The 24,803-nt window shown below is 40.9% G+C and overlaps 1 protein-coding gene across 9 annotated transcripts in view; it reads right to left on the bottom strand.

The window, feature by feature from the left end:
• The window catches only part of Specc1 (sperm antigen with calponin homology and coiled-coil domains 1), a 246,676-nt gene that overhangs the window by 126,654 nt on the left and 95,219 nt on the right, over positions 1–24,803 (bottom strand). Inside the window, exon 1 of one of the 9 annotated variants that reach the window (XM_042673719.1) lies at positions 14,578–14,759. The exons of the other annotated variants lie outside the window; for them this stretch is intronic. Within the exon in view, the coding sequence (XP_042529653.1) occupies positions 14,578–14,617 (40 nt within the window). The 5' untranslated portion in view covers positions 14,618–14,759. Of the gene's footprint in view, positions 1–14,577; positions 14,760–24,803 lie in introns of those variants that run through there. 9 annotated transcript variants of the gene reach the window in all.

Genomic DNA, 24,803 nt, shown 5'->3' with positions numbered 1-24,803 from the left:
TCTCATTTTTCATTCAGCTCTGATTCTTATACCCTTGAGGGGTAAGTAGACCAAAATTCCTTCAGGAATGTGATCCAACACACCACTCAGCCTACAGCACTCTCCATGGTCCTTCCTCTCTTTCTCCTAAGAGGAAGGGGAAAGACCTACCTGGGGGCTGACAACAGAGCTGAGACCTGAAACAATGTAATTTACCTTCCAAACTGGGACACTTTTAGAATGAATAGAAGGAAGCCAACCCATAAGAGGTGTTCAGTGGGACTCATAGCATCTGCTGGAAAGATTCACTATAAAGTGTTGTGAGGAAACATGCAAGAGCTCTGAGGCCAAGAGAAGGGCATGGGGTGTGGTTCACAGGATAAAGGGGATGCTCAAGCACTTATGAGGGTGCTGGGGCAGGGGAACATGTACCCTAATACTGTCTAATGAAGGACATTCTACTGAGATAATACCAAGCAGGGGAAAGAAAAAGATCTCCAGGGAGGCCTAAAGGTATGTACCCTCATATTTTTTATAAAAAATTTCAATGCCAGAGGCAGAACCCAGGGGCCTTGTAATATGCTAGATAAGTATTCTACCACTAAGCTACGCCCAAGTTCTATACTCTTTTACAAATAGGAGAAGCAGCAACTGGTCCACATACAGCTCTGTAACACTTAAGCTAGGGTTTCCAGGCACTAGGAGTGGAGCAGTGGCAGTGGATGAGAAGATTGGAAGGTTCAGACTCTGACAACCATAGGACCCCCCAGCCATCAGTAAGCACAAAGCAATATAGTCAAGGACAGTAACAAAATGAGTATTAGAAAACAGTAAACAGAAAAGGGATGCTTGTAATACTTCAAGGACTCTTTTCTATCCAAAATGAGTAGCTTAAGGTCTGAATAAACATTTTTTTTTATTTTTGGTGGTATTGGGATTTGAACTTATGGGCTCTCCCTTACTAAGTGATCTACCACTTGAGCCACATCCCCAGCCCAAAGAAATCATATTAATATAGAATTTAGATTATGATTTATCATGGCTCCAATTACCATTACTGCTTAATTTCTATTCTCTCTACTTCTTCTCTTATAATTACTTATTCAAAACTCCCAGCAAAGCAAAAAGTACAAGAGCAAAATGCCACAGAAAATTAGGGAGTCAGGAAAGTTGTAAGAAACACATACACAGAAAACCTAAAACAAACAACACACACACACACACACACTTTCAGAGTTTGTTTACCTGTAAAGGAGATCGTTTTACCACATTTTGGTCCAGTTCATAAACATATAATTCTATGTAGCTTTGGCATGCTGTAATGTTTTCAGATTGAAGGGAAAAAAAGAGACCAGGATATAACTACAATCAGAGAATTTTCATTATAGTTTCATGACCACTATGAATAGGGTCTTTGTTTATCTGTTTATAGATCAGAAGGTTAGACTGCTGATAATTTGATCTTCCAATATTTTTTTAAATTTGGCTGCTGGTGCTAGAGAGAAAAGCAGAGCCCATTAGAGAAAGGAGATGAATTCTTTGGCAGATAAAACAAAGGGGATTTTCAAGAGTTTTGGAGGTTGTTGGCACAAGTTCTGTCTTGGGTATAGTTTCGGGTCAAAATTTATGACTTTATTTATCAGGTTTATGCTAAGCCCTAACCATAACACACATCCACAACAGGGTTTATTTTGGGACAAGTAGTTGGATGTGAAGGGAAGATCAAGGGAGAAATTTTTCTTTCTAAAATAGCAGGGTTAAAAAAGAAAATGAGCGGAGGAAGAAGGATATTGGTAAAAGAATATCTATGAATAGATATGAGTTATAAAGACCAGGGAAGAGGGATCCTCTGACCAGGATGAAAGGAGACAGCCAGCAGGTGGTGAGTCAGGATGCCAACCCCCTAGAGAGTTCCCTGAGTCAAGGTTCACAGAGTTATCTTCCTAGTAGAATGAGGAAAACCTCCTACACACAAACTTTTCTGAAGTTCGTGATAGAAAAAGGGGATTTTTTTTTAACCTATTGTTAAAATACTTGGCCAATCATACTAATTTTGAAATATCAAGCCAACTTTGAATCCATGAGAATTCACAATTTTCCTGGAAATAAGGACGGCTGCCATCAGTTCATTAGAATTCTACTTTTTACTGAAAAGTCTGAAGAGTTAAGGGCTTTGCAGATGACAGAGCCAAGTATTCAATTCCATGTGAAATGCATGCCAAAGATGAGAGACCTTTGCTAAAGGGTTTTAATGGCTGAACAGGAAGTTGGTAGGCAGGACAAAGAAGGGGGCAGGAAGCTGCAGGCTCGTTAGAAGACAGTCTCAGAGGGCTGGGAAGGTGTCTCAGTGGTAGAGCGCTTGCCTTGCATGCCTGAGGCCCTGGATTCGATTCCTCAGCACCACATAGGAAAAAAGAAAAAAGCCGGAAGTGGTGCTGTGGCTCAAGTGGTAGAGTGCTAGCCTTGAGCTGAAGAGCTGAGGGACAGCACCCAGGTCCAGAGTTCAGGCTCCATGACCGGACCCAAAAAAAAAAAAAAAAAAAAGACAGTCTCAGGAATACTTTAATCAAGTAATGGCAATATCTTCATAAAGATACACTGAGCTCTTGAAGGTCTGTTTCATGCTGCTTCTGTGAAACTACATGAGCTGCTCTGATCTGAAAGTGTTTTAAAAAGTAAAAGAATTCAACAGACTAGAAAAATTCAGGCAACACACTAGATAGGTGAAATCCAGGCCACGCATCAATAGCTCATGCATGTAATCCTAGTTACTTGTTACTTGTGGGCTGAAATTAGGAGGCCAATCCAGGCAAAGAGTTTTCAAGACCCCTTCTAAAGAGAAAAGGCTGGGTGTGGTAATGCATGCTTGTCATCCCAACTACATGAGAAGTTTAAATAGGAGAATCAAGATCTAGTCCAACTCAGACAAAAAGCAAGACCCTATCAAAAACAAAAGCCAAAGAGCTGGAAGTGTGGCTCAAGAAATAGGAAGCCTAAAAGTGAGAAGTGCTAAGTTCAAATCCCAATATTGTAAAAAAGGAAAAAAAAAAGGTGAAATTCAAAGACTTCTTTGAGTAGAATGTTTAAATGTTTTAAAACATAAAATCACAGAATATTAAACTTAGCAAGTAACTATGAGAGCTAAACATGTATATACTCTCTTATTTTTTATATTGCAAGGCAACCAGGTAACAATAAAATGAAAACATGTTAATATTTTACTTTAAACAAAAATTCCAAGAGGAAGATCTACAAAAAGTTGACTTAAAAGTCATAAATCCTCAAAACATTACAACTAAAAACAAAAAACACAGCACTCTACCACTCAGCTATATCCTCAGCCCGTATTTCTAATTTTAAAAAGTATACTAAGGACCATGGTATGCATCAAGTGTAAGAGCATCTACCTAACAAGTACAAGGCCCTGAGGTCAAGCCCCAGTAGCACAGAACAAAAGCATAATATATGAAGGATAATATCCCACGTAACAGAGGCCCTCTATCTCATCTGTCTATGTCTTATGTCTCTGAGGACAGCTTGCAGCTGATCACAGAGGCCTCACTAATTTTTTATTTCTCCCCCAGGTTTCATGCATTTTGCTTCTATAGTGAATGTGATATTTTATTTTCCTCCTGGTGCTGGAGATTGAATGTTAAACAGGTGCTGTACTATTGACCTACACCTCCAGGGGCTGAATGTAATAAACTTTTAATAAGTCATTATTTGTTTTATGACTAACATAAGAAATGCTGATATATAACATACACATATATATATGCCTATTCATCTACATATGAGTATATATTCATTCCCAAACATTCCCATCTAACTCCAAAGAAGTTTGATTTCATAAAACTGCAGCCGGTTTTTAGTTCTGTCTCTTAAGACTCCTCTTCCTCCTCTTCCTCTTCCTCCTCCTCCTCCCCATCCCCCTTCTTCTACTTTACTAGTCCTGAGGCTTGAATTCTGGAGTCTGAGTGCTATCCTTGAGCTCCTTTTGGTCAAGGCCAGTGACCTACTACTTTAGCCACAGCACCACTTCCAGATTTACTGAATTCTCATTAGCTCTAATAGCATTTCAGTTGATCTTCATGGTTGTTCTAATAAGAGAATAATTGTAGCCACAAACAATGTTAATGTTGCCACATTCTTATTAAACACTGTTTTCTTTTTTTAAAAAATATTGTTATTATAAAGATCATTACAAAGAGGTTATAGTTACATAAGTCAGTTAGAGAATACATTTCTTTTTGGATAATGTCACCCCTTCCCTTGCTCTCTCCCAGTTAAAGCCTATTTTCTACAGATCTTATTACTATGGGTGGTATATTTGAAAATGAAGTCATATGGTCCTACATAGCCACCCCTGTCTTGTTCCTGACCTTTATGGGAATGTTTTTAGTTTCCTGTTAAGCTGCTTTCAGACCATTTTATTTATTATCTTAAGAAAGGTGATCTATTCCATTCCAACAGCAATTAAATCTTTATGAGGTAAATGTTAAATTTTATTAAGTGTATTACTGATGTATGGTAAGATGTTTCTTTAAGTTTACTAATATTGCAAATCTTATTTATATACTATGATTAAATTTTCACAAGATAATGAGCCAGTTCATTTGTTTTAACCAACAGTGAAATATTTTTCAAAACATATAGCTCAATTAAATTTGGTTTATTCTGGCTACTTCAGCAAAAATGTGCTGTGGGATTCTATATGAATGCTTTAAAAAAATTTTAGTTATCTTTGCCAAGCTTTGATATTAAAAGCACTACTAACAGCATTATTTCTACTTTTGTTTGTGCATTTCTAATATGTTATGCTTTCTTCCACTACTCTGCCATTTAGTGTAATGAATTCTATAACTGCTACCTTTTCTTCTTGGATTATGCTTTATCAATGTGCAAGGTCCTCTCTCATCTGAGGTATTTGGTGTGTTATGTCTCTGATTGTAGAATGACCTTGTAAATTACACAAAGCCAGGAGAGATACTCAAAATTAAACCACACTGGTTTTACTATCAAGAAAGATAGCTGCCTTAGTCAGGCACCAGTGGTTAATGCCTGTAATTGGAGATTACAGTCTATGAGATTCTTATCTCCAATTAAATCACAGAAAAATCTGGAAGTGGTGCTGTGGCTAAAGTAGTAGGTCACTGGCCTTGAGCAAAAGGAGCTCAAGGATAGCACTCAGACCCCAGAATTCAAGCCTCAGGACTAGCAAAGAAGAAGAAGGGGGATGGGGAGGAGGAGGAAGAGGAAGAAGAGGAGGAGGAGTCTTAAGAGACAGAACCAAAAACAGGCTGCAGTTTTATCAAATCAAACTTCTTTGGAGTTAGATGGGAAATTATTTGCATATTTTAAATGCAAATTTTAATAAAATGTTTTGGCCAAGGGGGGGGGGGCAGGGAATTCCATTTGAGTAGGATTCCTCAGGCACCTTGAATCTAAAGTACACCTGCATTATGACCATCTTTTTACATTCAAGCTTTACAGGACCATGGTTTGAACTCAAGAGCCTCATTGTTGCTAGACAAGTGCTCTATCACTTAAGTCATTTGCTCTTGTTCTTTTTTACTTTAGATTTGGATAGGGTCCTCTTCCTCTCACCTTCCTCCCCCCCCCCCCCCCCCCGCCCTGCAGTGGTCTCAGTCTGAGAGTCTCCCCTCTCTCTATCTCTCCAGCAGCTCAGATTGAGAGGTGTGTCATACTATACCCTTTTTGTTCAAGTTTTAAAGTTCATGCTATCTAGAGATTACAAAGATTTTGAACATAGAAATCTATCAATAATGGATAGATATACAGATATCGTGTGTGTGTGTGTGTGTGTGTGTGTGTGTGTGTGTGTGTGTGTGTGTGTGTGTGTGTTGGTACTGAGGCTTGAGCTCAGTGCCTGGGCACTGGCCCTTAGCTTTGGCTCAAGGCTAATGCTCTGCCACCTGAGCTACAGCTCAACTTCTGACTTTCTAGTGGCTAATTGGAGATAAGAGTCTCATGGCCTTTGCTGCCTGGGCTGGTTCAAACCAAGATCCTCAGATCTCAGTCTCCTGAGTAATTAGGATTACAGGCACCAAGCCACCATCGTCCAACTGTAGCTTTACATTTATTAGTTGCCACTTTCTGGCCTCTTCTTTCCTTGTTTTCTTTGGAGCCAACTCTTTGAACATAAACTCTCCAGTCTAAGACAGGTAGGGGCTGGATAACAGTGGATATTTCCCTTGCATTTGTGGTGACCTAAAATCAATACATGAATAAAGAAAAAGATTTGCCTAACACAGGACTTCAGTTTGGTAAAAGAGTCTGGAAGAGGAGAAAGCACAAAACTAAGGTCAGATCTTGGAGAAGGTAATATGCTGCTTCATTTGAAAGCCAGTTTGACCTGATTTTGAGGGCTTGAGGAGTCTGATGTAGTTAAGTCATTGAACTTTTTGCTTCTATTGGTTTCCTCCCTAACTTCCCCAAACAAAACAACAGGGACCAATGTCTTTAACTTTGCATATGTTTTTGGGTGAGTTTCTCCCTCTCCATTGATCATGGGCAAAGCGCTTCACTTTGGGAGAGTAGAAAAACTGTTTGAGCCACACCAATGATCTTTTCATTTGTAATACTTGAAATTTATTTTTTTATTATTTTGATAGCAGATGTGCTATTTATTTATTTAATATGTATAAGGGAGCCTAAACAATAGAAAGCTGTCTAGATTGGGTTTCATTTGTTAATTGGTTTAGGGGGGCCTTATGTGTGTGATTTTTTTTTGACTTCTGTATATATATTTGCCTGAATTAATGACCTGCGATGAAGCTATCTACATTTTCAAACAAGAGATGCCTTTGAGAAATTTGTATATTTTGCAGTTGCCAGATCAATAAAACATTGAAATACAAAAAAAAAATACAGATATCCTTAGATAAAGGTTGAAAATTTTTATCATGCACAGATGTTCCCTGTTTATGCTCAAACCAAGTTTGTTCAACCAAAGAAGAGGCTTGCACCAATAACCAAAGCCTAGGATAAGAATTCACCCACATCTGTGTTAGTTAAAAAAAAATAATAAAGCTAGACAGCTGGGAGCAGTGGTGTGCTCCTGTCATCCTACTCTGGAAGCTGAGATGGAGAAGATGGTAGATCCACTGTCTTTTTTGCCAGCCTGAGCAAAAAAGTTCAAAAGACCCCCATATCTCAACAGAAAAAGCTGGGCATGGTGACACACAGCTGTTATCTCCACTAAGGCAGAAAGTATAACTAGGAAGATTCCCTAGTCAATGACCTGGGCAAAAACCAAGACTCTATCTCAAAAGCAACTACAACAGAAAGGGCTGGAGACATGGCTCAAATGGTAGAGTACCTGCCTAGAAATGTCACGGCCCTGAGTTCAAACTCCAGTACCAGGGAAGGAAGGAGGGAAGGAAGGAAGGAAGGAAGGGAGGGAGGGAGGGAGGAAGGAAGGAAGGAAGGAAGGAAGGAAGGAAGGAAGGGAGGGAGGGAGGGAGGGAGGGAGGGAGGGAGGGAGGAAATTGCAATCCTACTACTTGTGAGGTTTGATGCAATAGGATAATGAATTTAAGACCAGTTTAAGGCTGCATAGTAACAATGACAAAACAACAACAAAAATCAGCAAACTAAGGATTGAATCCCCAAAATTATATGGGAAGAAATCCCCATATTATTTGGAATAAAACACTGTAAACATCTAATTATAGAAAGAACAAGTAGAAGTCAGGCATCACCTCTGTATTCCTAATTACTTGGGAGGCTGAAATAAGAAGGATCCCAACTCAAGGCCAGCTCAGGCAGAAAAGTTCAGGAGACCTCTTCATGTTTTTAATTAGCATCAATTAGTTGTACAAGTAGGTTTCACTTTGACATGTCCATCTACGAATATAATATAACTTAATCAGACTCACTCCATCACTTGCCCTCATCTTTTCTCCTCTTTCAGCAAACTTTACTGTTTCATTTTCACACAAGTACATAAGGTATTCTGGTCATATTCACCTCCTTCACCTTTTCCACTCATACTCCCCCATTCCTACTAGTATTGCCATCCAAGACAGGACCTGTTTGCCATTCCTGATAAGACTCCTTCTTAATGCAGCCAAGAATTCAGTAGAAGTTGGGCACTGATGGCTCAAGTCTGTATGTAATCCTAGCTATACAAGAGGCTGAGATTTAAGGATCACAGTTTGAAGCCAGCCAGGACATGAAAGTCCATGAGACTATTTTCTCCAATTAACCACCAGAAAACCAGAAGTGGCACTGTAGCTCAAATTGGTAGAGCACTAGCCTTGAAGGAAAATGCTCAGGGGCACTACTGGGCCCTGAGTTCAAGCTCCACAATTCACATACATGCATATGCGTGCACGCAAGCGCACGCGCACACACACACACACACACACACACACACACACACACAGTTAAATGTATATCCTACAAAATTAAGTGAGGGAAGGAGGTGGGTTTGGGAGTGATGGGTAAGAATGTTGAAAGGGGTAACACTGATCAAGACACACTGCATTCATAAACTGCTTTCTTAAGTGGCAACTCCTTTATATAATTGCTCCAAAACTAATAAAATGATAAAATAAAAATAAACTGGAAAAAAGAAGACTCCTTAACCAGTAGCTGGACAGAGTGACAGGCTTGCCACCCTAGCTATGCTGGGAAACTTGAAATAGGCAGATCAAAATCCAGGTACAAACCCAGGCAGGAAGTGAGACACTATCTCACAAACAACCCATCAAAAAAGTGCTAGAACTGGGTGCTGAAGGCTCACACCTGTAATCCTAGCTACTCAGGAGGCTGAGATCTGAGGATCACAGGCAGGAAAGCCCATGAGACTCTTTATCTCCAATTAACCACCAGAAAACTGGAAGTGGAACACTAGCATTGAGAAAAATTGTTCAGGGACAGTGCTGAGGCCCAGAGTTCAAGCCCCACAACCAACAAAAAAAAAGACTAGAGGAATGTCTCAGTAATAAAATAGAAGGACCTGAATTCAAACCCAAGTAGTTAAAAAAAAGTTTTAAAATAATATTATTAACCCCTCTGTACAGCATCTTTACAATAAAATTTAATTTTTTTTAATTTTAAAAATAATATTAATAAATATAACAAAGAAGTAGACAAATATTTTTAAATAGGCTTTGTTGGGAGAGGATAGGGTCTAGCAAGATTGTGCTGGTTTAAAAAGCCTTAAAGAAAAAATAAATAAATAAAAATAAAAAATAAAAAGCCTTAAAGAGAATTGCTATTGTTGAAATAAATGGTCAGAATAATGAAAACAGAACAATGATGCCTCTTGAAATTATATTAGAAATGGGGGTTAGAGAGACTGGAATATATTGCGTATATGAGTGGAAATGTCATAATAAAATCTGCCATTATACAGCCAATGTATGTTAATAAAAAAGGAATTGGGGCTGGGAAGGTGGCTCAGTGGTAGAGCGCTTGCCTTGCATGCCTGAGGCCCTGGCTTCGATTCCTCAGCACCACATGAGCAAAAAGAAAAAAGACGGAAGTGGCGCTGTGGCTCAAGTGGTAGAGCGCTAGCCTTGAGCTGAAGAGCTGAGGGACAGCGCCCAGGCCCAGAGTTCAGGCCCCACGACCGGACCCAAAAAAAATAAATAAATAAAAAAGGAATTCAACACAATAGTATTAATGACATACAATAGTATGTCGTATTAGAATTGTGTATCATTTTAGAATTGTATTTTTAATGTTTAAGAGAATTGGATCTATTAAAGAGTTACAGATAATATGCAATTGGGTATCAATTTGTAATTTTAACTTAAAAGTGTGCATCTACAGATATATGTGAAGAGGAGAATGTATGAATGTCTAGAGTATATAAGATTACTTGAGAATCACCATGTTTATTAGAATACTCATAAAAGTCGTAAGGCTTAAGTAACTAGATTTTTTCAGCAAGACTTTGACAGGAACCTTCACATTAAAATCAATAAATACAATTTTAAATGTTTAAAATTGATTAGCAAAACTTATACACTGAGCAGACTATTAACTAAAGACCTTTAAAAAGTGATTATTACATCATATTTGATTTATGAGTAGAATGTTTATGTTGATCTTAGAAACAAGAAACTAGTTGTTGTTTTTTTTATTAATCACTTTATTTGTTCTTCTATTAAATCTGCCAAAGGGATTTTTTTTTTGGTGGACAGTTTAACCCAATCACATTTACTATACAGTAACAGGTTATTTGATTACCTATTCTTTTATCTATGTGTTATCAATTATCTTTGATAGATACTACTTATTCAAGAAAGGTGCATTTTCCAAAGTATGTCTCTCTCAAATACTCTGAAATGTTTCTATAGGACAAAACAGGTTTCTAGAAAAATTCATACTTTAATCCCCTCTCAGTGAATATTGCAAAAAAGTTGATGAATTCTTAAAACTGAAAACTAAAGACAACAAAAGTCACTGACTTCTGCTCATACCCACCAGCCAATTCCTCTTCCCTCCACTTACTTTAGTCCCTTTATGAATAAAATGAAATTCAAAGCTAAGAAAATTTTTGAAATAGACAATACAGTTGAAAATTTAAGTCAATTAAAAAAACAGAAGAAAGTATTACAATATGTAAACGTTTGCTGGAAGTATGGCTCATGGGATAGCAAATCAAACCCTGATGTCATGAGAAAAAAAATATAGGTTTATAAATTACAAATCTTTGGCAATATAGGATCATATAGAAAGCAACAAGTATAGGAAGGGACCACCAGGCCAAATAAAGACATTAAGTCAGAAGCTCCAAAGCAGTTAAAGTTTACTGGGTACTTTTCTTTGAATGGTCTAGCCCTTTGTACAGTTTAAACTATGAATCATAGCAATCCTACAAAATAGGTTATACTGCCATTACCTGTTCTGGGTGAAGAACTTGGGCCTTCAAGAATTTAAATAACTGCCCAAAGCCTCAAAGAGAGGAAGTGGCCGAACACATCTGAAGAGGCAGCCTGGCTAAGCAAAGAAATTGCAGAGACACTTCCCAGGCCCTTAGTGTCCCTTTGGGGCTGTTTGACTGAGTTTGGCCTGTGGAATGTGGGTAGAATGGCATGTGCTACTTCCAGGCCTGACCCCTAGAACCTGATCCTCCACATGCCCTCATCTCTTGATTGCAGGCAGATCCATAGCAACCTGGGAGCCATATACTGAACCGTCTACCACCTGACATTCTTAACTCTAAAAGTTGCCCCAATACTCTCCAACTCACAATAAAGTGTGACATGTGAGAGAATAAACCTTCACTGTCTTAGGTGATTATTTTAGAGATTCAACAGAAACCACAGTTAGTCTAAACTATAGTCAATTAAAAAATGTGACCTGAGAGGCTATGGGTAGAAGTTTTTGTTTCATATTATTTATATTCTTTATTCTTTTTTTCTTTTTCTTTTTGGCAGTCCTGCGGCTTCAACTCAAGGCCTGGACTCTGTATCCCTGAGCCTCTCTGTGCTCAAGGCTAGCACTCTAACACTTGAGCCACAGGGCCACTTCTAGCTTTTTTCTGCTTATGTGGTGCTAAGGAATCGAACCCAGGGCCTCATGCATGCAAGGTAAGCATTCTACCACTGAACCACCTTCCCAGCCCCAGGACCTGCTTTCTTTAGTGGCCTTTATACATGGACCTTTTAATGTCTTTTACTTCATCCATTTCACTTACCATCCTGCAGTACAGACTGACCCAACCCAGAAGTTCATAGACGCCACCAGGGAGAAACCTTGCTGCTCCTGCAGCAAACATCAGTGTTAGAAAAGCAGCTGCTAAGAACCACTTGCTTCCTGAAAACACCTCTGAAAGTGATGGTTCAGACCAACCCTCTGAAGCCTGCAGAGAGGATCTCAGAGAGGGATTTTACTTGGCCAGGCTTCACCAGGTCTACATTATTGTGTGAGAGCTCCCCCGACAAACCTGCTGTTACTCTCTTCAAAGTGTGGGATCTGCATTGTGGTCTGAGGGCTTTTCTTACCCATTCTGTTTTACCTTTCATCTTTCTTGGGGTTCACTCTCTAACAAACCTCATGAAATCCTAATTCCAAGCATCAGCTCTCAAACACAACTAGCATAGCACAGGAACCATGTGACATCCAAACTTGTGTTCTGCTATCCTCATGTAGCCTCCCTGCTTCCCCACTACCATTCCACTCATCTTTGCTTGACACACTTGTTCAGATTCTGGCCTAATGTACCAACCAGTGGGAGCAGAGGTAGATGGTGGTGGTGGTGTTACCCATTCTGTCTCAGCCCCTATGGCAACAAAACTCTACTTTCCATAATCTCCTTGTTAAATCCTAGAGTTTTATCACAACAACAAGATAAACTAGTTGAAATTATAGCTCTCTTTTCAGCTAACAGTCCAGAATTAAATATCCTTTCCAATCAACTATTTATACACACAACAAATCAGACTGAGTTCACATCCTGAAATTATATGTGTTCTTTGAAAACCATAATAAAGGGCTGGGGAGTGAGTTCTGAGATACAGCACATGCTTAACATTCTGGGGTCTCTGGGCTCTGTTCTCAGCACTGCAAAACACAAACAACAAGCAAACCACCCCTCCAAAACAACTCACAAAAACACAATAAAGGAGCTGGGAAGGTGGCTCAGTGGTAGAGCGCTTGCCTTGTATGCATGAGGCCCTGGGTTCAATTCCTCAGCACCACATAAGCAAAAAGAAAAAAAGCCAGAAGTGGCATGTGGCTCAAGTGGTAAAGCGCTAGCCTTGAGCTGAAGAGCTGAGGGACAGCGCCCAGGCCCAGAGTTCAGGCCCATGACCGGACCCCCCCCCCCAAAAAAAGAAGGGCAATAAAGTAAGTCACTGAAATAAATATATCTTTTTATTTCCTAGTCCTAACTTTAAATGGTAGATCACTTCGAGATTGAAATGCAAGCACCCAGATTAACTCTTCTTTTTTTTGGTCGGTCGTGGGGCTTGAACTCAGCTTGGGCGCTGTCCCAAGGAGAGTGCTCTACCACTTGAGTCACAGCGCCACTTCCAGTTTTCTAGTGGTTCATTGGAAACAAGAGTCTCACGGACTTTCCTGTCCGGGCTGGCTTTGAACCTCAATCCTCAGATCTCAGCCTCCTGAGTAGCTAGGATTATAAGCGTGAGCCATGGGCGCCCAGCTCCAGAGGAACTCTTAAAAGCACTAATAGTGAGCTGCTTCACAATTTTAAGACAGAGGAAATAATAAGTAGGAATTTTCACAATTCTTGAACACTAACAAGTGGTGTATTTTAAAATATTTCATATCCTTTACCTAATAGTTTATCAACAGGACTTATTATTGCAGAATAATCAATATATTATTCTTATTTTCTTACTGTGTGCAAAGAAGTTTGGTTAGTAGCCCCATCTCTAAAATTTTCTTCACAGTGTCCTTGTGTAGATTTCAACATTTTCCATCCTAGTTGCTGTAGACGTCCAAGTGGTCCTAAGTGCCAGAGAGGCACCTCGCCCATCCAGATCCAAGGGTATGGGCAAGACAAACAGCTCAGGGACTAGGACGTAAGTGAAGAGCCATGGACTGAGGCTACGACAAACCAAGGTTATCATTATAGCACTGCTCCCAATGCCAGGGATGTCACTGAGACAAATCACCTCAGGAGCTTCAACTTCCTACTTTGATTAAAACTGAAAAGTGACTCTTGTGGGGAAAAACAAACAAACAAATATCACGAGTTCTGACTGCTCACCTGCCAGCATCAGGCCAACCATCTCTTTGCAATCCGCCAAGATGCCATTTGTGAAGCTAAATCAAACCCTATTCACTTTTCATGACACTACAGAAATGTTGTCTTGTTTCCAAACACACCCCGTGGTTATCAGCATCTAAATCGGTGCCAAGTCCAGAAAGATAGACCCGCAGATGAAAACTAGCGCCCAGCTGCCTCTCCAGCAAGCTCACACCATTTCCGAGGAAATAAGAATCTGATACCCAGAGAAGTTTCTGGCATCCCAGAAAAAGCACGGCTTATTTTGAGTAAGGAACAGTCACAATCAAGCGCTCTTGGTCTGAGTATGAGTAACAAAATCAGCTGACGGGTCGCCACCTTCCGCAGGACTCCAGAAAGTCTGTGCTATGCAAATGATGTGCTGCAAAAAAGGGACAATGAGCCTGAAAGCCACCGCAGAGTCCCACTTTTCCTCACAAATGCCAGCGAGCCTTCGAGAACTGCCTCGGCTGCACAGGCGACCCCGTCTGCTGCAGAGAAGACGGGCGGGGAAGGGGGAGGCACAGCCACGCCTGCACAGGAGACCCCAACCAGAAACCTCTCACCCCTCCAGCCCGGCCGGCCCGCCCCTTCCCGCCCCACGGCGTCCGGGCGGACCCGAGGCTTCCAGGTGCGTGTCTGCAGCGAGTGGCATTTCCTGGTCGAGGAGCGAGCACAGGTAATTTCACAACCCTCTCAGTGCATTCCAGAAGCCAGAATCACATCCCGGGAACTTCGCCTTTCCACTCGCCCCACTCCGCGGCGACGCAGCGGGAAGCGGGGCAGCCGCGGGCCGGGAAGCGAGTGGGGGGAAGGGCGCCCGGCCGAGGAAGGGGCGCGGTGCGACCCCTGCCAACAGCACAAACCTGAGTCGGGATCCTCTGGCCTCCCAGAGTGGTTGCCCATGCTCAACAGATCCGGCTAGTAGCCGACTTTGACGAGCCTCGGACCCGGTGTCCACTGTGCCGCAGCGCGCGCACAGCGCCGGCTCGGACGAGGGAGGTAGCTGCGTCCGCGGGTCCGCTCCAGTCAAAGAAAGAGCCAGGCGCCTTCCAGTTCCCGGCGGTGGCCGGCGGAGCCGCTCCTCGCGCCCGAGGGAGGGACACGCCCCCTCATCTGCATACTCCCAGCACCCTCCAATCCACTCAGCCCGCCTGACTCGACCCGCTCCCACCCCCCTTATCTGCATCCCGCCCGATTGACCGGGACCTACTCAATGCTGTCCTCCAGGAGCGGGGGCCCGCCCACCTCATCTGCATGCAGCCCACCCACCTCATCTGCATGTGGATCTTAAGTATCCAAGGGCCGAGCCTGACTGTGGGAGGGCTGCACCAGCTGACCGACTTCAAGCCTGCACCCGCCCACACTGCAGCTGGACAAGGTAGGCTGGAAAAACCCCATTGCGGGAAGGCTGAAGCCAAAGGCCACCGGAAAGGCAGGGTCTTGTGCTGTCATGTCAAATTAGATCTATCAGGACAAAAACCTAGGGCTGGTACAAGGCAGAGGCTTAATAAATATTTGGGGTAGGGGGAATGTATGAATGAATGAATATGGAACAAACAACGAAGACAAGAAAAACAGTGCTGACAAAGTCTTGCTCATGATCCAAGATGAATACTGTCGCCAATAATAAAAGTGCATGCCAATCATTACAAGCACGAGATCGTATTGCTGCTGTCAGAAATGACTAATTTACAAAGACCATCTTGAGCAATTTTCATTTGACAGTGAAAACACTCAACACTAAATCTTGCAGTGGTAATACTTAGGACTAGTAAAATAATTAGGAGGATGAGGGTTCCTGTCTCTTGATTATTTAACACAGATTCTTTAGTCTGTATTTCCTTCTTATCAACATCTTAAGGCATGTAAATCACTGTGTCTTAAAGTTGTACTCCCTTGGTTTTTCGGAATGCTACACTCTACGAGTTTGTGGTCCACCTCCTTGGTGACCTTTGTTGGGTCTCCACAGACCCCTAGACCCTGGAATAGCCTAAAACTCAGCCAGGCACCTCTCTACTTTTAGCCTTTTTTAAAATCTCTCAACTTGTGTGTGTGTGTGTGTGTGTGTGTGTGTTTTTAACATCCATCTATGAGAAGGGTGAAAGGGAAAGGAGAAGATAGAAGGGTGATGAGAAAGATCAGATGTTACAAATATATGCGTGTATGTACACATATATGCACATCCATACTTATATACATATATATCATGAAAACAACATAATAAAACCCACCAAATGCTTTGAAAAGGAAGGAGGAAAAAGAGTGGGAATACAATGGAGGAGATAAGTTTGTTCAAGGAACACTGTGTGAATGTATAGCAATGAAATCTTCTCATATTACAAATATATGTCAACTCAAAAAATTAAAATAAAGCAAAATGACCAGCCACTGGGGCACAACTGTAATCCTAGCTACTCGAGAGGCTGAGATCTAAGGATCATGGTTCGAAGCCAGCCCGGACTTAGGAAAGTCTTATTTCCAACTAACTACCAAAAAGCCAAAAGAGAAGCTAGGGATCATGTGATAGAGCACAAGTCTTGAGCACAAAAGTTCAGGGACTGGGGCCAGGCGCCGTGGCTCACGCCTGTAATCCTAGCTACTCAGGAGGCTGAGATCTGAGGATCGTGGTTCAAAGCCAGCCCAGGTAGGAAAGTCCGTGAAACTCTTATCTCCAATAAACCACCAGAAAACCGGAAGTGGCGCTGTCGCTCAAGTGGTAGAGCGCTCGCCTTAAGCTGAAGAGCTGAGGGACAGCGCTCAGGCCCAGAGATCAAGCCCCACAACCAGAAAAAAAAAAAGTTCAGGGACTGTACCCAGGCCCTGAGTTCAAGCCCTAAGACTGGCACACAAAATAAAACAAAATGTCATATATGTATCTCCAACCTGGTTCCCTCTTCTGAACTCCAGACTTACTTAACTAAGTGTCCTTTTCTGGCAGTAGGGCAATACTGGGGTTTGAACTCGAGTCTTGCACTTACTAGGCAGATGTTCTACCCTTTGAGCCACACTCCCAGCTGTTTTTTTTATTTTTGTTGGTGTGTTTGTTTTAATAAGGACTCGCATGTATGCCCAAGCCAGTTGGGACAGCAACCTGTTTGCACTTCTCATAAATCTGGAATAACAGATGCATGCTACCATGCCGAGCTATTGGGTGAGATAGGGATCTTGAAAACTTTTTTCCCAGTCTGGCCTCAAACTGTTATCCTCCTGATCTCTGCCTAAGTAAAGGGTTACAGGTGTAAGTCACCATGCCTTCTCAACACCTCCTCTTCACAACTGCATTTAGAAGTCCAACCAGCAATTCCATTTTAACCAGAACAAAACTGAATTTCTTTCTCCTCTATCTTTGTCCATAAATAGAAACCGCATTCCTCCATGACTCAGGCCAACAACCTCAACTCTTCTCACATGCCACATCAAGCCCATCAGTGTATCCTGTCAGTATAGACTGCACATTTCATAAATGCTGCCACATCTGAGGACTTCTTACTTCCTGTACTATCATCTCCGGCCAGAATAACTACAATTGTCTCTCAACAGGCCTCTCTTCTGCCCCTCCTTATATAGTCTGTTCTCCACATAATAGTGAGTGATGCTTCTAAAACCTAGCTCAAATCATGCCACACCTCATGGCACCTCCACTTAACAATGCTCTGATATCTTTCTGTCTCACACAGGAAAAGTCAAAGTCGAAGGCCTTCAAGTCCCTGAAAAATCCTTCACTCTCACCTTCCTGATCTCAGCAGTCTCCTCGCCATTCCTCAAATGAACCAAACAATCTCCCACCTACAGGCATTTGTACTCCCTACAACACAACACTCTTCCCCTGGTAGAGGTGTTAAGGCTCACTCTTTCTCTCTCTTCCTAGGTAGGTATCTGCTCAAATGCCATCCTATTATGAGGTGCTTTGCTCATCACACCACCTTACATAGAAAAGCAGACCTTCAATACAGACACTCCCGTGTTTTGCTGAGTTCTGTGACACATTGCCATTAAGTACAGTAGTCCCCCCTCAGCTATCAGGGACATGTTCGAAGATCTGGAGTAGACAGACCCCTGAAACTTATGCTAGCACTGAACCATATATATATATATATATATATATATGTATATATATATATATATATATATATATACACACATATATATACACATATATGTAAGTTTTTCCTTCACATACATACTTAGGATAAAATTTAATTTTAAATTAAGCACAGTAAAAGACCAGGGAAGCGGCGCGCTTGTGGCTCATGCCTGTAATCCTAGCTACTCAGGAGGCTGAGATCTGACGATCACAGTTCAGACAGCCTGGGCAGGAAAGTCCGTGAAACTCTTATCTCCAATAAACCACCAGAAAACCGGAAGTGGCGCTGTAGCTCAAGTGGTAAAGCACTATCCTTGAGCTAAAGAGCTGAGGGACAGCACTCAGGCCCAGAGTTCAAGCCCCATGACCGACCAAAAAAAAAAAGGACCAATGATAACTTACTACAGATTTTACCAACTGTAAAGCATTTTTTCTCCTTATCAAGAACTACATACTTGCATTGCTAAACATCACTATTCTGGTACACTGGGCCATTATTAAGTGAAATAAAAGTTACTTGAAAACCAGGCACTGGTGGGCTCATGTCTGTAATCCTAGCTACTCAGAAGGCTGAGACCTAGAGGATCTCAGATTGAGCCCAGATTGGGCAGAAGTTTGTAAGATTTCATCTTCAATTAAGCAGCAAAAAGACTATAGAGGTATGGCTCGAGTAGTAGAATGCCAACTTTGAACAAAAAGCTAAAGAAGAATATAAGGCCTCAAGTTCAAGCACCAATACTAGCATACACAAAAAAGTTACTTGAAAGCAAACACTATGCTATTGTAACAGTGACTCTATTAAAAGGTGAAAAATGACTCCTCTGTTTCCAGAGTTATAGTTTGTGAACTATTGTTCAGAGCTTGTGCACATTGCAACAGTAGCATAACTTCAGTGGACAAGCACTTTATGTACCTATCCATTGAGGTTGAACTGGTAAGTAATTAATTCTGTAAAATATCAAGTGTAACCAGGTTCAGTGGCTCATGCCAGTATTCCTAGCTACTCAGGAGGCTGAGATCTGAGGAACATGGTTCAACGTCAGCCCAGGCAGAAAAGTCCCAATGAGACACTTACCTCCAATTAACCACTCAAAAACTGGAAGTGGCACTGTAGCTCAAATGGTATAGTGTTAGTCTTGAGCAGATAGCTCAGGCACAGCACCCAGGCCCTGAGTTCAAGCTCCACAACAGACAGAAACAAACAAACAAACAAAAATGTCAAGTGCTGACTGTCTCCTTATGAACAAATGACATGTAAAATATCAACTCAACCTGTATTATCTCATGCGGTCAATTCTGAATATAGTTCAGATTTGCCTCTCCCGGCTTGCTTTATTTATTTACTTATTTTTTTAGCAGTACTAGGGTTTGAATTCAAGGCCTCATTCTGGAAGGCAAGCACTGCACTTGTGCCACACCTCCAGCTTTATGTCTTCTCTTAATGCAGGCTTTTTCTCTTACAAGAGCAACTTCCATTAGTTTCCTCTGCTCACTTGTGCCCACTTTTGTTTCTAATCAAATCACTCCTCCCAGCTTTTCAAAAATGCAAATCTGATTCATTTAAAAGTTCCCTGTGGCTTCCGTCTACTTTTAAGAAGCGATCCTTACCTCTTAAGCTTGGTATATAAGGTCCTTCATTGTCTTGAGCCTCAGCTCTACCCTTTCTGTTCCAGCTTCATCTGTTGACAGCATAGCACACCTTCCATTTTATATGCCAGCAACTTTGAGCAATTAGACTTCCCATAATGCAACCTATTTAATGCCTTAAGCCTCTGTGATTTTAAATCTTCTCTATTCTCTTCTATAAGTTGGCTGACCAGCAAATGCCTATTCATTGGCTGTGACCTGAATTGCCCCTGCCACCCAGAAGGCTGTTGAAGCTCTGACCTCCAGTGTGAGGTACTTGGAAATAGGGTTTTTAAGAAGCAATTAAAGTTAAATGAAGTCATCAGGGTGAGACCCTAATCTAATAGGATTAGTAGCTTTAAAAGAAGGACACCCCTATCATATAGGAATGCAATGAGAATGAGAACTTGTTAAAGCACAGCCTTCACCAGAACCCAGCTATGCTAGCATAGTGATATGACTTCCAGCCTCTAGCATTGTGAGAAATAAGTTTCTGATCTTTAAGCTGCTCGATTGTGGTAGTTACTTATAGCTACCCATGTACACTAATAGATCATCTTTTAAATTCTTGTCAAAATGGCATCATTTTGACAGAATTCAGTACTATCTCCCTCCCAGCACTTGTACCTGTTTATTCTCCATATAACTACACTATTTTTTAGCCATTATTCCTTATAAGGATGAACATTTATTTGCCCTACAATATGAGTAAAAGATTTTTTCTTTTTTTTTTTTTTTTTGCCAGTATTGGGGCTTGAACTCAGAGCATCATGTTCTCCCTCAACTTTTTCCACTAAAGGCTGGCACTCTACACTTGAGCCACAGCTCCATTTCTGGAGTTTTTGCTAGTTAACTAGAAACAAGTTTCATGGATTTGAAGCCCAAGATGGCTTCAAACCATGATCCTCGGATATGAGCCTCCTGAGTAGCTAGAATTGTTACCCAGCTACCCTGTAATCCCAGCTACTCAGGAAGCTGAGTTCCAAGGATTGAAGTTTGAAGCCATCCTGAACAGAACAATCCAAGATTCTTATTTCCAATTAACTAGCAAAAAAAATCAGAAGTGGAGGTGTGGTTCAAGTGGCAGAGTACCAACTTTGAATGATAAAAGTCAGTTAGAGCATGAGTTTAAGCCCAACACACTTGCCAAAAAAAAAAAAAAAAAAAGGCAGCACAGTGACTGGTCAAGCTGTGTCAGTCACATATAGTAGGCCAATGAGAAACCAACTGTCACAGGAATATGGAACAAGAATGCTCATCTCAGGCTGGGAAGGTGGCTCAGTGGTAGAGTGCTTGCCTTGCATACATGAGGCCCTGGGTTTGATTCCTCAGTACCACATAAGGAGAAAAAGCCAGAAGTGGCACTCTGGCTTAAATGGTAGAGCGTTAGCCTTGAGCTGAAGAGCTGAGGGACAGCACCCAGGCCTGGAATTCAGGCCCCATGACAGACAAAAAAAAAAAAAAAAGAATGCTCATCTCAGCCACAGGTGGAGTGGAGCTCAAATACTCCAGACCAGTGTTAAAGGGCCTCACAATGGTTCACTGTGACCATGATGCTAATGTCAAAGGCGCTTGTGATGCTTGTAAAACAGAAGGCAATGCGACAGGAAAGTGACTCAGTAACAGAGCATGTGAGGCCCTGGTTTTGATCCTTAGTACAACACCAAGAAGAGCTGGGTGCTGATGGCTCATGCCTGTAATCCTAGCTACTCAGGAGACTGAGATCTGAGGATTGTGATTAGAACCCAGCCCAAGGAGGAAAGTCTGTGAGACTTATCTCCAAAAGTTGGAAGTGATGCTGTGAGACTCTTAACTCCAAAAGTTGGAAGTGGTGATATAGTTCATGTGGTAGAGGGCTAGCCTTGAACAAAAGGAGCTTAGGAATAGTACTTAGGCCCAGAGTTCAGGGCCAAGGACCAGCACAAACAAAACCAAGAAGAAAAAGAACAAAGCAGCACTGTATTTTATATAATGTGTGATTTCAGATATAAAGTTGCAACTAAATTATAAGTTTGATATTGTAATTACATGTTTTCTATTTTATCTATTTTGTCAATGCTAAAGGAAGATAAAAACAATCTTTGAATATATTTGGGGATCCTCCTATATTAAGGCATATATAATTTTATATGTATGTGTGTATATATATATGTATGTATGTTCCTATTTTGTTTTTATATTAGCGGGGCTGAAGTATAGCTCAGTAGTAAAGTATGAGCTTAGCACATACAAGGTCCTAAATTCAATCCTTAATACCACATACACATATACATTCTACATTATACTGCCCAGGTTAATATACAAAGAAACAAATGTAGATAAGTATATAGAAAATTCTTAAGAATAACTGTATTTAAAAATAAAATTATTATATTTCTTCTCTTATTTCTTTTGTTGCTACTGGGGCTCAAAGCTAGGCTCTCACACTCTCTTAAGGCTTGCTTGCTCCCATCTGGCACTCTACCACTTGGGCCATACCTCCAGTCCAGCACTTTGTTGGTTAATTGAAGATGGAGTCCTGAGAACTTTGCTCCCCAGGCTAGCTTCACACTGGGATCCTCTAGATCTCAGCCTTCTGAATAGGTAGAATTACAGGTATGAACTACCAGTGCCTTACTATGAGTTTATTTTCTTTTTTCTTTCTTTTTTTTTTTTTTGGTCAGTCGTGGGGCTTGAACTCTGGACTTGGGCGCTGTCCCTGTGCTCTTCAGCTCAAGGTGAGCACTCTACTGCTTGAGCCACAGCGCCACTTCCAGTTTTCTAGTGGTTTATTGGAGATAAGAATCTCAGGGACTTTCCTGCCAGGGTTGGCTTTGAACCTCGATCCTCAGATTTCAGCCTCCTGAGTAGCTAGGATTTTAGGTGTGAGCCACCAGTGCCTGGCCGAGTTTCATTTTCTATAGCACGTATCTTGACTTTTTTTTTTTTTTTGGTTGGTCATGGGGCTTGAACTCTGGGCCTGCGTGCTGTCCCTGAGCTCTTCAGCTCAAAGCTAGCACTCTACCACTTGAGACCACAGCACCACTTCCGGTTTTCTGGTTGTTAACTGTGGGGTACGAGTCTCATGGCCTTTCCACATATCTCAGCCTCATGAGTAACTAGGATTACAGGCATGAGCCTCCAGTGCCCAGCTGTAACAAGTATCTTTACTGCCTCAACAATAAGTATTTTGTTTTTATAACTAGTACATGCACAAAAAGTGCATATACTTAAACCCAGCAATTCTTCCAGGAATTTATGCAAAATAAATAATTACATATTTTTAAAATATCTGGTTTGCAAGATAATTCTTAACATTTACTGAGGAATAATGACATGCTAAGCACTATTTTAATTATTTTACATATTTTAATCCTTTCCCAAAACATCCAATGGAACAAAAATTATTTTTAACTCAGATTAAAGATTAAAACATGACCACAAATAACTTTCCTAAGGTGACTACATTGTAAAGTGGCAGAACCAGGATTTGAACCTGTGTCTCAGATCCCCAAGTCTACCCCCAAGGCTTGATGCTTCACTAGGAAGACTTACAGAAGGAAGCATAGCATTGGTTGTGCTCACAGATATGATTTATTACAGCCAAAGGATACAAAGAAAGGGAAAAGCCTGTGGGGCGAAGTCTAAAGGAAACCAGCCCTACACTTTCAAGGATTTTCTCCCAGTGAAGTTATTTGAATTATTTCCTCTAGGAGGAACCTATGAAATGTTGTCTATCAGGAAATCTCACTGAAACTCAGCACCTAGGATTTTAACTGGGAGTTGGTTGCACAGGCCTCTGCTGTGAAGCACATTTCATAATCCAGACTCCAGGGGGAAAGGAGTTCAGCAGAAACCACAGGATTTGCACACAAGTTTTGCCCTAGGGAGCTACTCTGCTATAGAGTAGCAAAGTCCCATTTGTTAAAGACTTGGTCCCCAGCTTGCCACTTTAAAAAAGTTAGACCTAATAGAAGGTTATCCATAACCTACCCTAGAAGAGGATTGTAAAACAATGATTCCTTTCTTCCTTTCCAATTCCAGCCATGAGGTGAGTGGTTTTGCAGTTCACTCCTATCATGATGTGCTTCCTTGCCACAAGCCCAAAAGCCAACCTACCATGAATTGAATCCTTCAGAACTATAAGCTAAAATAAAAATTTTAATACATTTTATTATTTTTAAGTAGTTGTAAAAGGAGGAGTTGGCATCTAAAAAGCAATGTATGAATACAATGTATCTTGATTAATATTACCCTTTCATTATTCTCCCCCATTCCTCCCAAACCCATCCTTTTACTTTTTAAATTGATTACTTCAGGCATTTTGTTATAGTAGTGGAAAGCTATCATACACTCTTACATGTTAGAATGATGGGAAATCCAAGTTTCCTGACTCTAGACAAGCCAGACTTGCAACAATTTTTCTAAGGACAGCCATCCCAAGTCTGCCGTATTCATGCTTTTCTGGACAAAACCTGTGTATCTCCCATTTGTGCCCTTAACAACTCATGTTGCTTCCTTTTTTGCTTATAACATCAAAGAGCTGTTAAAAAAGAGCCAAAAACCCTTCCATATTCAAAACAAGTAAAAAAATTACAACACAGCTATAGAATGGCTTCCTACACACTCTAAAACAGTGAGTCAGACATATTGCTATAATGCAGAATACTTACACATACTGCTATAAAGTAGACCAGTACTTACATATACTGCTATAAAGCAGAACAGTATTATACCAAGAATAGAATCTTACTGACCATATCTTAACAAAAACCCCAAATGGACCCAGATACCCAGACAATCTAGAAAGGGTTTGGAAAATTATACCTCAAGACACTGAGGTATAATTTTATAGCCCGGTGCTGGTGGCTCACACCTGTAATCCTAGCTACTCAGGAGGCTAAGATCTAAGGATTGTAGTTCAAAGAAAGCATAGGCAGGAAAGTCTATGAAATTCTTTATCTCCAAGTAATCACCAAATAGCTGGAAGTGAAGCTGTGGCTCAAGTGGTAGAGTGCTAGACTTGAATGAAAAAGCTAAGGGCCAGGATTTAGACTCTGAGTTCAAACCCCAGTACCAACACACACACACACACACACACACACACACACACACACACACACACACGAAGGGTGGAAGGGTATTTTTTTTATAGTAGGTAGGGTGATAATATCCTTACTATAAGTTCCTCAATATTTCAAGGTTTACTTTAGTGCACATATATTTTTGTTTCTTTTTGTTAAAAAGTTTTTATTTAAAAAGTCACAGAAAGTCTTAAAAGTAAATTCAAGTAAAATCACTTATATTACCAAAGATCCTTCATTTTCTCAGAAGAATACGAATTAACCCTAGTATATATACAATTATTCAGCATATATTTGGTTCTTCCTCATAATACTA

This window comes from Dipodomys spectabilis, unplaced genomic scaffold (assembly GCF_019054845.1).
Source record: "Dipodomys spectabilis isolate Male_0828 unplaced genomic scaffold, ASM1905484v1 ptg000018l, whole genome shotgun sequence".
NCBI lineage: Eukaryota > Metazoa > Chordata > Mammalia > Rodentia > Heteromyidae > Dipodomys > Dipodomys spectabilis.
Note: the sequence above shows the minus strand (reverse complement) of the source record. Positions and strands in the feature narration are given on the sequence as shown.